The sequence below is a fragment of the Carcharhinus amblyrhynchos genome, chromosome 32 (assembly GCF_965287045.1).
Source record: "Carcharhinus amblyrhynchos chromosome 32, sCarAmb.v2.hapA, whole genome shotgun sequence".
Taxonomy (NCBI): domain Eukaryota; kingdom Metazoa; phylum Chordata; class Chondrichthyes; order Carcharhiniformes; family Carcharhinidae; genus Carcharhinus; species Carcharhinus amblyrhynchos.
The window spans coordinates 17,867,320-17,880,473 of record NC_137355.1 but is presented as its reverse complement, the minus strand read 5'-3'; the positions used below and the strand labels follow the sequence as shown (position 1 = coordinate 17,880,473).

The following is a 13,154-nucleotide window of genomic DNA, read 5'->3' as shown; positions in this document are numbered from 1 at the left end:
CCAAGTATATTTTAGTTCTAGTAACCATGGTGATTGCTTCCAGTGTAGGCTTTTCTGCCATGGACACATACCAATCTGCACTAAGTCATTATAAAAGCAGTTGGAAAAGCTTTTGTCCTTGCAGTCAATAATTGATATCCTTTTTTCTTTAGCATGCTTTTTGAAATCTAAGGAACCTTTCTTGCAGGTTGAATTTTCTGTTTTTTAAGATTTGCTTTGAAATTATTTAAAACCCTAGGTGCACGCTTCCCAGAAACATCTCAAGTTATAGAACAGTCAATTTCTGGGGAGGCTACACTCGAGCAGGTACTTAAATATCTTGGTTTTGAAATAGTAAAGGTATAAAGTACATTTCCTTCACTTCATTGACTCAATTTATCAAATTGGCAATAACCTGTTGATTTTACAAGGGTTTTATCAAAGATAACTGTCAAAAGCCATGAGTATAGATTTTAGTCCTAGTTATCACTAAGTTAGTTATGTTCAGTTTTTAAAGTTTAAGTTTTATTTATTATTAGTCATAAGTGGGCTTACATTAACACTGCAATGAAGTTACTTTAAAAATCCCTTAGTCGCCACACTCCAATGCATGTTCAGGTATACTGAGGGAAAGTTTAGCATGGCCAGTGCACCCCAACCCCCACGCCTTTCAGATTGTGGGAGGAAACCGGAGGAAACCCACACGGACACACAGGGAAGAACATGCAGACTCCACATAGTGACCCAAGCTGGCAATAGTACTGGGTCCCATGCTGTGAGGCAGCAGTGCCAGCCACTATGCCGTGGACAGGGGATCAAGAGACCTGCAAGCGGCCTTTGGAGGAGGGTATCAGGCGCAGAGGGAATTGACCAAGGTTCAAGATCCAGCAATGTCAACTGCTGGTGAACTCTGGAGGTTAGGTGACTTCCCAGAAATGTTGTAAGTTGCAGAGCACAGTCCAGCTGAGGTGTAATTTTTGCCCAGAAAATGTCTTTTGGGTCGTGAAGCATTAAAATCAATAGTGCAAGGTTTCCAAGTATTCTGAAGAAGAATTTTTCTTATTATTAATTTGTTCAGTAACTTCTCCACAGGATATTTGGCTTCAGATACAGGAGAGGGATTCCTGACAGCTTATTGGTTTTGTTTAAAAAAGATGTAATTTAGTGATGCAAAATTTGCTTCCACTTTGCTTTCAAGCTGGAAGAATCATTATCGGAAAATCTTTGAGAAAGACATTAACGAGCACACTTCTTTCCTTACAGACCATTGTGGCCATCAACAAGGACCCTGAGGCTCCCATCTTCCAGGTAGCGGACTATGGCTTGGTGGCAGATCTCTTCAAAGTGAGTCTTGTTTCTTTCTGAACGTATGAAAGATTTCAGCCAACCTAATAGGAAAATAGGACAATCCTTCTGTTTTCTGAGTAACTAATGTCCTGCTCACAAAATTGTAGGCATGGTCAAAAGTTTATTTATTAGTCACAAATAGGCTTACATTAACACCAATGAAGTTGCTGTGAAAATCCCCTAATCACCACGAAAGTTACATGAAACAGTACTGCAAGAGATGAGAAACAACTTGCATTTATGTAGCACTTTTAACATAGTCAAATATCCCAGAGTGCCTCATGAGATGTTAAAGGTTTTAACATTTATTTATCGACACAAGTAGGCTTACATTGACACTGCAATCAAGTTACCATGAAAATCCCCTAGTTGCCACATTCTGGAGTCAGTTCAGATACACTGAGGGAGAATTTAGCATGGCCAGTGCATGTAACCAGCATGTCATTTGGGCTGTGGGAGGAAACCCATGCAGACACGGAGAACGTGCAGGCTCTGCACAGAGCCTGGTAAACAGAGCTGGGAATTGGACCAGGGTCCCTGGTGCTGAGAGGCAGCATTGCTAGCCACTGTGCCACCAGGCCATTCTACATGCCACCATGCTGCCCTGTAGGAGCATTGTAAAGCAAAATTTGTACCAGTTCACATGAGACATTGGGACAAAAGCTTGGCCAAAGAGATAGGTTTGGTTTAATGGGGAGAAAGCTGAGTGGTTTGAGGGAATTCCAGAGTTTAGAGTCTGGGCAGCTGAAGACTTGGCCGCTATGGTGAAGCGATTAAAATTGGGGATGCCCAAGAGGCTGGAATTACACGAATGCTGATACCTCTGGTGATAGGGAGGGATTTGGTTGGGGGGGGGGGTGGGGGGAAGTGTCGGTGGGAGGGATAAGAATTTTAAAATTGAGGTTTTGCTTTACTGGGAGTCAGTGTAGAGCAGTGAGTTGCAGGGAGATGGATGAACGAGATTTGGTGTAAGTTCGCCAGCAACCTCAAGTTTACAAAAGGTTATGAAATAATTAAAGTGAAAAATGCATTGTCCAAAAAAATGTTTATGCCACAATATACACAGTCTGTTTAAAGAGTATTTAGACAATTTAATCCTCCAGTACGTAATTTAGCTGTAATATGTATTGTCACATAACACAATGTCTGGAATTCATGCTCTTAATTAATGATGAAAGTAATAGTTTGGTCTAATTTAGTGAATTAAACTTCTCAGTGTATATAATTGAAAATTTGCTAATATTTTGCTCTCGAATTTAAATGTAAGCTGTTATAAAACTAAATAAATTGGAAAATGACAGGTTTGGGGAAAAGTATGCTACCAGTCAGGCAAACAGAACACAACACAAGATTTGTAATTTTTAAAAATCATTTTTAACAAGGATCATTGGATAACTATCAGCTGTGGATAGTTGTGACGTCCATAGACCCTTTTATGGGGTGGCAGGGTGGTTAGCACTGCTGCCTCTGAGCTCTAGGTTTGATTCTGTCCTCAGGTGAATGTCTGTGATGGGTTTGCTTGTTCTCCCTGAGAAAGAATAAACTGGGTGCTCCAGAGATGTGTGGATTAGGTTGGATTGGCCATGCTTAATTGACCCTTAGCGTCGCGGGAGTAGCAGGGTAAGTATGGCCTGGGTAGGATTGTTGGGCCGAATGGCCTGCTTCTGCACTGTAGGGGTTCTGTGACTCATTGTTGGTTGGCAAGAATCTGTTCAATTTCTTTCCTTCCTCCTCCCTGATTCCAACACCCGACAGAACCTCTGTCACTAACTCAGTGATGAAGGAGCAGCCTCTGACAGCTTGTGCTGCCAAATAAACTTGTGGACTTTAACCTGATGTTGTGAGACTTCTTACTGTGTTGGACAGTTGAGATGAGCTCTGAAGAGTCCAGACACCATGGCTACCGGTGGCTGTTTGAGCCACCAAGCTGTACAGTTGCCCTTGGGGTAGTTGCTCTATTTTTTCGCTGCTCTTGTTAAGAACAGGGCTCTGTGTTTGCGTGTGAGATGCCACAGGGCAGTAGCATCCCCAAAAGGCAGGTTGGAAGAATCCCTGCCAAGTGTAATAGCTTTCTGGAACTAATGCCTGCTGGCTGGGTAGCAAACATGCGGCTTTTAATAAACCAGAGACAAAGTGATGGGTGGTAGAAACAACATGTAGACAATTTCCCTAATAAATTTTGTACGGTGGCATTATTTCCAGTTAATGGGAGTGCAGATCTCCTGAATAATTGAGAGAATGTATTCATCATTGGCGGGTTCAGCTGCGATCCTTTAGCGCAGTGACAACCACAGGCTCTTTTATCTGAAGCTGTAACTGATACTTAACAACAAGCGACAGGGTTTAGTTATCAAGCTGGTTTTGCTTTACCTTCAAACAAACATTTACATGCCCAGCTGAGTCTCCATTTTTTTTTGCCAAATACCTGTGATGAACAATCAACTGTAGTTAACAGTGATAAACGGTGGCGAGAGCTGGAAGGGGGCTTTGTTTACTGTGATTGAAATGGCTTGAGGTTTTTTAATTCGTCTGGCTTACCTTGGTTCATTAATTATTCACCAACCTTCCAAAGCATGAATGGCCGCAGGAGTGTTTTAGTGAATTCCCTCATAAACAAAGGGTAATCATTGCCATGTGAGCTCCGATCTTAGCAGTGCCTTGCTTATCTACAATCAGTCCATTGCCTACCTGCTGCTTCTGAGAGCCAGTTTTTAAACAGATTAAGCTGCAGCTTTTGGAGACCACTTGAACTGCATTTGTGCTCTACATGTGTGCATGTGTGTTGAAGCTTTTTTTGTTCCATAACCACCCACCCCGTATCATTTATGAAAGTTTAAACGTCGGTCAATAAGGTTGAATTTAGCACTTACTGCTATAAAGTGACTACCTGACAGGCATCGTGTACAATTACACCTGATCAAAACATACATTAAGATGGGGAAAACCTTTCAGGGATAAGAGGCATTTCAAAGAACACTCGCTGTAAAGATATCCACAATGTTAATATGAAAGGCTTATTTCATTTGCTAAAAACACCATGATTTTAATTTAACTCACAGAAGCATATCACATGCAGGAGTTAAACGCTCAAACTAGACCTTAGACCTAAGCAGCAATGAGTACATTTTCCAGCTCAATTTCATTGTGCCATATCATTTATGAAAGCAAGCGCTTGTTAGTTAAAGTAACTTGATTCCAACATTCCTTCATGGGACTTTGTGGCAGCAAGCTGTTTGACCAGGAGTGCATTGCACCCAAACCTGATCCTGTTCCGTATATGCACTGGGGTCCGTGGCTGGTGATCAAGAACATGAACCTTAATTGATTTTCTTCTCCTTAAGCCCTAAGGAGCAAATAATGGATTGTATGAAACCCCTGGTGGAGGATCTCTCTCTCTCTCTTCCTCCTCCATGAGAGAGGTGCTAGAAGGACTGAGAGATCACCAAGGGAGAACATGTGAGATGCTTTTCCCTGAGGATTCCTCGCAGCAAAATGATTCTCTCTTTGCATCATCAAAGCTTCCAAATAAATTCTGCTTAGGAGATAAAGAAAAGTGGAAACTGACTAAAACAAAGCAAAAGATTGAAACAAAGACACAGCAAGATCCCAGGACTCTTCTGACTCACTGTCACAATCTTGGGGCAGAGAAGGAACATCCATTTCAGAAACACATGCTCCCCATTAATAAACCCTGCCAGAATCATAGAATCCGACAGTGCAGAAGAAAACCATGTGGCCCATTGAGTCTGCACCGACCACAGTCTCACCCAAGACCTACCCTGTAATTCCATGCATTTACCCTAGCTGGTCCCCCTGACTAGGGGCAATTTAGCATGGCCAATCCACCTAACCCACACATTTTTGGACTGTGGGAGGAAACCCATGCAGACATGGGGAGAACGTGCAGACTCCACACAGACAGTGACCCATGGCTGGAGTCAAACCCATGTCCCTGGAGCTGAGAGGCAGCAGTGCCAACCCACTGTGCCACCATGCTGTCCAAGATGGTTCAGGTTGGTGATTGTTGGTGGATAATTTTCTAATTATACACTCCCAGGTCAGGCTATATGTAAACTGGCTTCTGTGTTTCCTACAATACAACAGTGATTACACTTCAAGTACTATACTTGTTTTGCATGTAAATACATGTCTGTCTTTCTTCACTACATAAGTGCAAGGTGTTGTTGAACATACAAGATTCATCCTTTCATTGAGTTGACATTTGTTTTAAAAGAGAACTTTAAAAGTGCCTTGAATGAGTTCAGTGGAATGTATCTAATGAATGGTGGGTTCAGTCCTGACTTGTGTTTGTTTACTTCTGCAGGCAGTCCCAGAGATGACGGCTCTTTTGGAGAAATAACGGCAAGGTCCTGCAGCTTGGTCACTAATCTGGCGCTGATCTGTTATTTGGACCTGTACAGTTTGAATATTCTGTATAGATAATGTGTACATCAATGCTGAACATTATTTCTGATGCCCCCAGTGATTTGTCTCTCAAATTATCGATACAGCTAATTGACTACACGCGAAGACCTGTTTAGTTTATTGGATTGTGATTCCAGAATTTGAATGTGTACGTTCCAAGTCCAGCTGAGAGAGGAGGTACGTGACTTGTGTTGCCTGGTCTCAGCTTTACTCCACAACTCACAGCTTGGGTATACGTAAACTACCTCTTAAAGATCTCCCTCCCTTCAGGGCCTCACTTGGCACTGTCCTTGGTGTCTCGCGGCACGTGTGAGCCTTAAAGCTATCAATTGGTTTTTAGAAGAATCTCAACCTGTGGTGATCCACCTTGCAGTGGGATTACTAAGCAATGTTGACTTAACACTACAGCTGTGATGTGCGCCCCCATTTATTGTTCAGATAACCTTTGACCACTGAAGATTGTGTTGATTATGTCACTGCCCTCGGCTACCGGAGTAAATCCTGCCCATTGCAATTTTTAAAAGTCCTCAAAAGACAGTTTAAAGAGTATTTTTAGTTTAATTTAGATTAAGATTCTGAAATGTGAGGTAGAGCAACACTGATTCACCTCCACGGTTTTCTGTTTTATGAATGTTTACAGGAGCTATTTGTCACTGTGCCGTGAGGGAGAGCAGTGTGACTACAGGTTGACTTGTGTCAGGAAATGTCTGAAAAGGGGGAGGTAGGTAGAGCTGGTATTCTGGAAGGGAATACGGTATCAAGAAAAGGTGGCCAACTTGTTAAATTGACAACCGATTTATAGGCAAGGATTTTATTCAGTTGCAATATATACAATGTCAAATTTTGTGGTAATCAACTGGAGACTATTTTGTAATAAAATAGTGTGACCATCCTCTTGTGTCTGTGTCTTCACCCATCAGGAATACTGACAAAATAGTATCCCAAGTTGCATACATCGTTTAAATGGAGAAAATGTAGAGGGGAGATGGACTTGTTAATGAGTGGTGGATCCAGATGCTAGTAATAAGCCAGTTGGCCTTGAGAATTGTACCTACTCCCCATCAAACAAAGACGAAACCTGTGCAAGCAAACGGAACTGTTGTCAAATTTGTGATCCAATTTATTTGCGCAACAGATCATATTTTGAAGGAATCCATCTCTGAATATCTCCTATTTTCTCTCTGTAGATTTAGTAACTTTTCCCAGTGAGATTCAGCAGATGTTTGCAAGGGAAGCCTCCAGGTCACGCTCTAACCTTCGTCACACAGAAATATACTCCACCTGTGTGCAAATCATGAGCTTAGTTGTAGCAGTCCCACCTCTTCATAGAATCCCTGCAGTGCAGGAGGAGATCATTCGACCTGTCAAGTCTATACCAATCACAATCCCACCTAGGCTCTATCCCCGTAACCCCACATATTTACCCCACTAATTCCTCTAATCTATGCATCCTGGGACACTAAGGGCAATTTAGCATGGCCAATCCACTTAACACTAATAAATAAAACCTGAGGATTTATACTTGAAGTTTGTTCAACTTGAACAGCTGCGGTGATTTGTGTTTGATTCCAACAACAATTCCCACTTAGGGTAGAATCCCTACAGTGCAGAAGGAGGCCATTCGACCCATTGAGCCTGTACCGACCACAATCCCACTCAGGCCCTATTCCTCTAATCCCGATGTGAGGATCTATTTAGCAAGGCCAACGCACCTAATCAGCACATCTTTGGACTGTGGGAGGAAACCCACACAGACGGGAGAATGTGCAAACTCCACACGACAGTGAACCCGGGCCCCTGAGGCAGCAGTGCTAATAATGCAGAATGATGTAATGATTAAAATCTCAAATGAAATCTGATCTCTCTACATTCATTATTCTGTTTGGTTTAACGAAATATTTTTTGACAGTCAGCTAAGTTTAGCAGAAGCAGGGGCAAACTCCAGCAGATGTCAAATACTAACCTGAAGTCGGGTATTACATTGCTACACGTCAGAACTTGCAAAGTAACAGCAAGTTTCATTTCTTCATCTGGAAATGCTGCAATCTCACATCTTTACAGCTCCTGGTTAGTATTACATCTTGTAGTGAAGTCAGTTCACCTGAGATGCATGCTGGAAAAATCAAATTGACTGCAACCAATTGGCTAAAGAACCTTCCCAGAGAATATTGGGCACAAATAGATTAAAACAAATTAACTTGTACACATGTACAGATGGAGAGGCGATGGCCTAGTGGTATTATCCCTAGACTATTAATCCAGAAACTCAACTAATGTTCTGGGGACCCGCATTCGAATCCCGCCATGGCAGATGGTGGAATTTGAATTCAGTAAAAAAAAACCTGGAATTAATAAATCCACTGGCCATGAAACCATTGTCGATGTGACTCTGTTGGAACAACTCATCTAGTTCACTAATGCCCTGTAGGGAAGGAAATCTGTCGTCCTTACCTGGTCTTGCCTACATGTGACTCCAGAGCCACAACAATGTGGTTGACTCTCAACAGCCTTCTGAACAAGGGCTACTAGAGATGGACAATAAATGGGCAGTAGGGATGGCACAGTGATTAGCACTGCTGCCTCACAGTGCCAGGGACCCAGGTTCAATTCCCAACTTAGGTCACTGTCAGTGTGGAGTCTGCATGTTCTCCCCATGAGAACATGCAGGCAGTCTGAAAGATGTGCTGGTTAGGTGAATTGAACCGAACAGGCGCTGGCCGGAATTTCACAGTAACTTCATTGCAGTGTTAATGTAAGCCTTACTTGTGACTAATAAGTAAACTTTAACTTCCAAGTGCTGGTCAGCTAGCAATGCCCATGTCCCATGAATGAATTTTTAAAAAAATAGCATGGGGAGCACTGAAAAACATAATAGAATCTATCAGTACCGAAGGAGGCCATTCACCCCATTATGTTTGTGCTGGCCCCTTGAAGGAACTGTTCAGTTGGCCCCACTTTTAGCCCCTTAGCCAACATTTTCCTTTCTAGTCTCTCCATTTTGAAAGGTACCATTGAACAGGCTGTCACCATTCTTCCCAGTAATGCTTTAACTTGAATTGCATAGGACATACGGTACAGAGACCAGTGTTCATGTTCCACGCGAGCTTCCTCCCACTTTTCCTCACCTCAATCTACCAGTTCACAACAGAACACTACATATAAAAAAACAATCTTGTCATTTTCCCTCATCTAGCTAAAATTTGGAAGAAACAAACCATTGAGAAGATGATCACCTTCAACTGAGATTGTTTAGTTTATTTATTAGTGTCACAAGTAGGCGTACGTTAACATTGCAATGAAGTCACTGAAATTCCCTTAGTCGCCACACTCCGGCGCCTGTTTGGGTACACTGATGGAGAATTTAGCATAGCCAATGCACTCTAACCAGCACATCTTTTGGATTGTGGGAGGGAATCAGAGGACACCCATGCCATAGGGAGAAGGTACAAACTCTGCCCAGTGTGTGACCCATGACTAGAATTGAACCTGAGTCCCTGGCACTATGAGGTAGTTGTGCTAACTACTATGCTGCCCATGTGAAGGTGATGTTCAAAGCTGCTGGCTTGACTGTTTAATACCTGTCATCCTGTATATTAATCTCTGCCAATGCCAATCTGCCCTGGCAATTCTATGACTCCAGTCTTTAGGGATTAACCTCAAAAAGCTCGGTTAGTTGATGACGAAGGAGTAGTGCTCTGAAAGCTCGTGATTCTGAATGAATCTGTTGGAGTTTAACCTGGTGTTGTGAGACTTCTTTGTTGGTTAAGTTAAGAGCGCTTCTGGACTATTTGGACTAAAAGTGCCATTTTTGTTCTTCCAATCTGGGATGAGTCAATTCATTTCATTTCGGACAGTGGTTGGGTTGTGACAACTGGCCTCATGTCCCCGGGCTAGGCAAGGGAAACAGAGCCAGGGTTCCGTGGCCATACCTATACAGTACACAAATCCCTGCCAAGAAGTGGGTCAGATGAGAACTGGATGGGTCTCTCAAGGCCGAATAAAACTGTTGGACTTCAACCTGGTGTTGTGAGACTACCTACCGTGCCCACCCCAGCCTGCATCTCTACATCATGGCTCAGCTGATACTTTGACTGGAAGAGAAGTGGAGGAAAGGGGACATGTTTTATAACCTTGAACTTCAATAAGTTGACATGAAGCTGATAATGTTCAATGCCGTTGTTGAGGATGGAGTCCAGCGAGCGAACCAAAATCCTCAATTGACTCATTGCTTTTCCATGATTGCCCTCAATTCAATAAAGGCGCACTAAGGTTTGAAGGAATCGTTTCCCTCTTGGAAAGAATGTCAAAGCGAGAGATTTGCATTACAAATTGAATTCTTCTGAATGAAGGTAATGCCTCAGTGAGCACTGAGTAAAGTGCTTGGGAAGGGGAAGTTTCAAATGTTTTAAAAATAGATCTTCAATTCACTTTGCCCTAATTAGTAACTCAATTAGGAAGCAAAACCAATTTTAATAGATTTGAAGTTAGGGAACTCCTTAATGGCGAAGAGGAAGATAAATGAGGTAAGTTAATGACAGACGTGCTTCAAGCAGTGCGATTCCACATTTAGCATGCACATCTCAGTCAAATCCATAGTGTGAAATTGAATATGGCAATTTTTCCTTTCTCCTTAAAAAGAGTGCGGATCACGTTGTGCCAATTTCTTCTCGGGTTTAACATGCAGCAGTGGCACAGTGGTTAGCACTACTGCCTCACAGTGCCAGGGACCTGGGTTCAATTCCCAGCCTGGGTCACTGTGATTTTTGGAGGAAGTCTCAAGTTATCCCCAAAGATCCACTAACTAGCCTCCTGTGGGCTGCACGGACTAAAAGCAAGAAGAGCTATATAAAGACCATCTGCATTTCACAACCCAGGTTGGAGTCTGCTAAGAAAACAGGCCCTGTAACCTAAAGAGAAAATGCTGGAAAATCTCAGCAAGTCTCGCAGCAACTGTAAGGAGAGAAAAGAGCTGACGTTTCGGGTCCAGATGACCCTTTTGACTCGAAACATCAGCTCTTTTCTCTCCTTACAGATGCTGCCAGACCTACTGAAATTTTCCAGATTCCAGCATCCGCAGTAATTTGCTTCTATCCAGGGCCCTGTAACCTTCCTTTCAATTCTCAATCGTTGAGGCACCTAACTATCTCAGGGACCCATAACAGGGATACAAAGACAGTCTGAAGAGGTGGGAGTCATTTTCAAAAATTCATTCACAGGACATGGGCATCGCTGGCTGGCCAGCATTTATTGCCCATCCCTTGTTGAGGGTCACATTGCTGTGGCTCTAGAGTCATATGTAGGCCAGTGGATAAGGATGGCAGATTTCCTTCCCTAAAGGGCATTAGTGAACAAGATGTTTTTTTTTTCCTGACATTTGGCAATGATTTCATGGTCATCAGTAGATTTTTAATTCCAGATTTTTTTTTTCCCCTGCTGTGACAGGATTTGAACCCAGGTCCCCAGAAGATTAGCTGAGTTTTTGGATTAATAGTCTAGTGATAATACCACTAGGCCATTGCCTCCCATCTGGCTTGCAGAGCCAGTAATATTGCCTTGATGAATGATAGAGTTTCAGCCTGCCTTTTCCTCATCTGTTCAGCAGCCTCACAGATAAGGAACACTGGCTCAAGTTAGAACAAATTCCCCTTTCCTTAACAGGAAGAAAATGACAACTTTTGACGCCCAGATGTTGGTCGAAGAAGGAAATTTGAACTCTGGAATTTCAGCCTCTCTTAGCCCAGAGCTAAGGAAAGCTGTAGCTTGGGAGGTGCAGTTAAAATTGCCCAGTAAAGTGAAGAGAAGTGAACACGTTTGTAAGAACCTTGGATTTCACGTAACTGATAGAATCGCTGTGGAATCCCTACAGTGGAGAAAGAGGCCATTTGGCCCATTGAGTCTGTACTGACCACAACCCCACCCAGGCCCTATTCCCGTAACCCCACATACCTACTCTGTAATCCCCCTGACACCAGGGCCAATCCACCTACCCGCACATCTTTAGGCTTTGGGAAAAAAATTGGAGCGCACGGAGGAAACCCATGTGGGCACAGGGAGAACATGCAAACTTTACACAGACAGTGATCTGAGGCTGGAATTGAACCTGAATCCCTGGCGCTGCAAGGCTGCAGTGCTGCGCAAATGGATAGCTCAATCATGATTCTGAATTTCATCTCCTAGTCGAACTGGCAAAGCTCATAATGGAGTTAGAATTTAAGGAGAGGGAAAGAAGGTTATCTCCGATTGCAACAAGATCTTGATCAATTGGACCAGTGGGCTGACGAGTGGCAGATGGAGTTTAATTTAGATAAATGCGAGGTGATGAATTTTGGTAGTTTGAACCAGGGCAGGATTTATTCAGTTAATGGTAGGCCGTTGGGGAGAGTTACAGAACAAAGAGATCTAGGGGCACATGTTCATAGCTCCTTGAAAGTGGAGTCACAGAGTGGTGAAAAACCATGCTTGGTTTCATTGGTCAGAACATTGAATACAGGATTGGGACGTCTTGTTGAAGTTGTACAAGACATTGGTAAGGGCACACTTGGAATGCTGTGTACAGTGTGGTCACCCTATTATAGAAAGGATATTATTAAACTAGAAAGAGCGCAGAAAAGATTTACTAGGGTGCTACCAGTACTTGATGGTTTGAGTTATAAGGAGAGGCTGGATAGACTGGGCATTTTTCCTCTGGAGTGTAGAAGGCTGAGAGGTGATCTTATAGAGGTCTATAAAATAATGAGGGGCATAGATCAGCTAGAAAGTCAATATCTTTCCCCAAAGGTAGGGGAGTTTAAAACTAAAGGGCATAAGTTTAAGATGAAAGGGGAGAAATACAAAAGGGTCCAGAGGGGCAATTTGTTCATACAAATTGGTGGTGAGTGTCTGGAATAAGCTGCCAGAGGTAGTCGTAGAGGTGGGTATAATTTTGTCTTTGAAAAAGCATTTAGACAGTTACTTGGGTGAGCTGGGTATAGAGGGATGTGGGCCAAAGTGGGGGCTGTTGAGGTTAGCTTAGGGCTGTAAAAAAGGGCAACATGAACAAGTTGGTCCAAAGGGCCTGTTTCCATGCTGTAAACTTCTATGATCTAAAAAGGGAACGAGGGAGAGAGAGAAAAGGAAATTCAGGGGAGAGAAAGAGACATTCAGGAGAGGGAGGGTGGAAAGAAAGATTAATTCCAGCTCCACATTCCTTAACAACATCCCAGACCACAGTCTTGGCCCCACTGGATATGGATGCTGGATATGTCCCTTTGGAACTGTGTCGAGATGATGGTGAACAAAACATGACTGCCATATCTCTGGTTAGTATTGCATTTCGATTTTAAGTCATTTTAACAATGTTTATTAAATCATTCACCTCATTGTAATGGTAAGAAATCTCACAACACCAGGTGTTATGTCCAACA

At 42.8% G+C, this 13,154-nt stretch overlaps 1 protein-coding gene across 1 annotated transcript in view; it reads left to right on the top strand.

Moving 5' to 3' along the window:
- The window catches only part of etfa (electron transfer flavoprotein subunit alpha), a 48,214-nt gene extending 41,571 nt beyond the window's left edge, over nt 1–6,643 (top strand). Inside the window, exons 11-12 of the mRNA XM_080216053.1 lie at nt 1,243–1,323; nt 5,651–6,643. Of these exons, the coding sequence (XP_080072179.1) occupies nt 1,243–1,323; nt 5,651–5,686 (117 nt within the window). The 3' untranslated portion in view covers nt 5,687–6,643. The remainder of the gene's footprint in view (nt 1–1,242; nt 1,324–5,650) is intronic.
- Nucleotides 6,644–13,154: the final 6,511 nt, after the last annotated feature.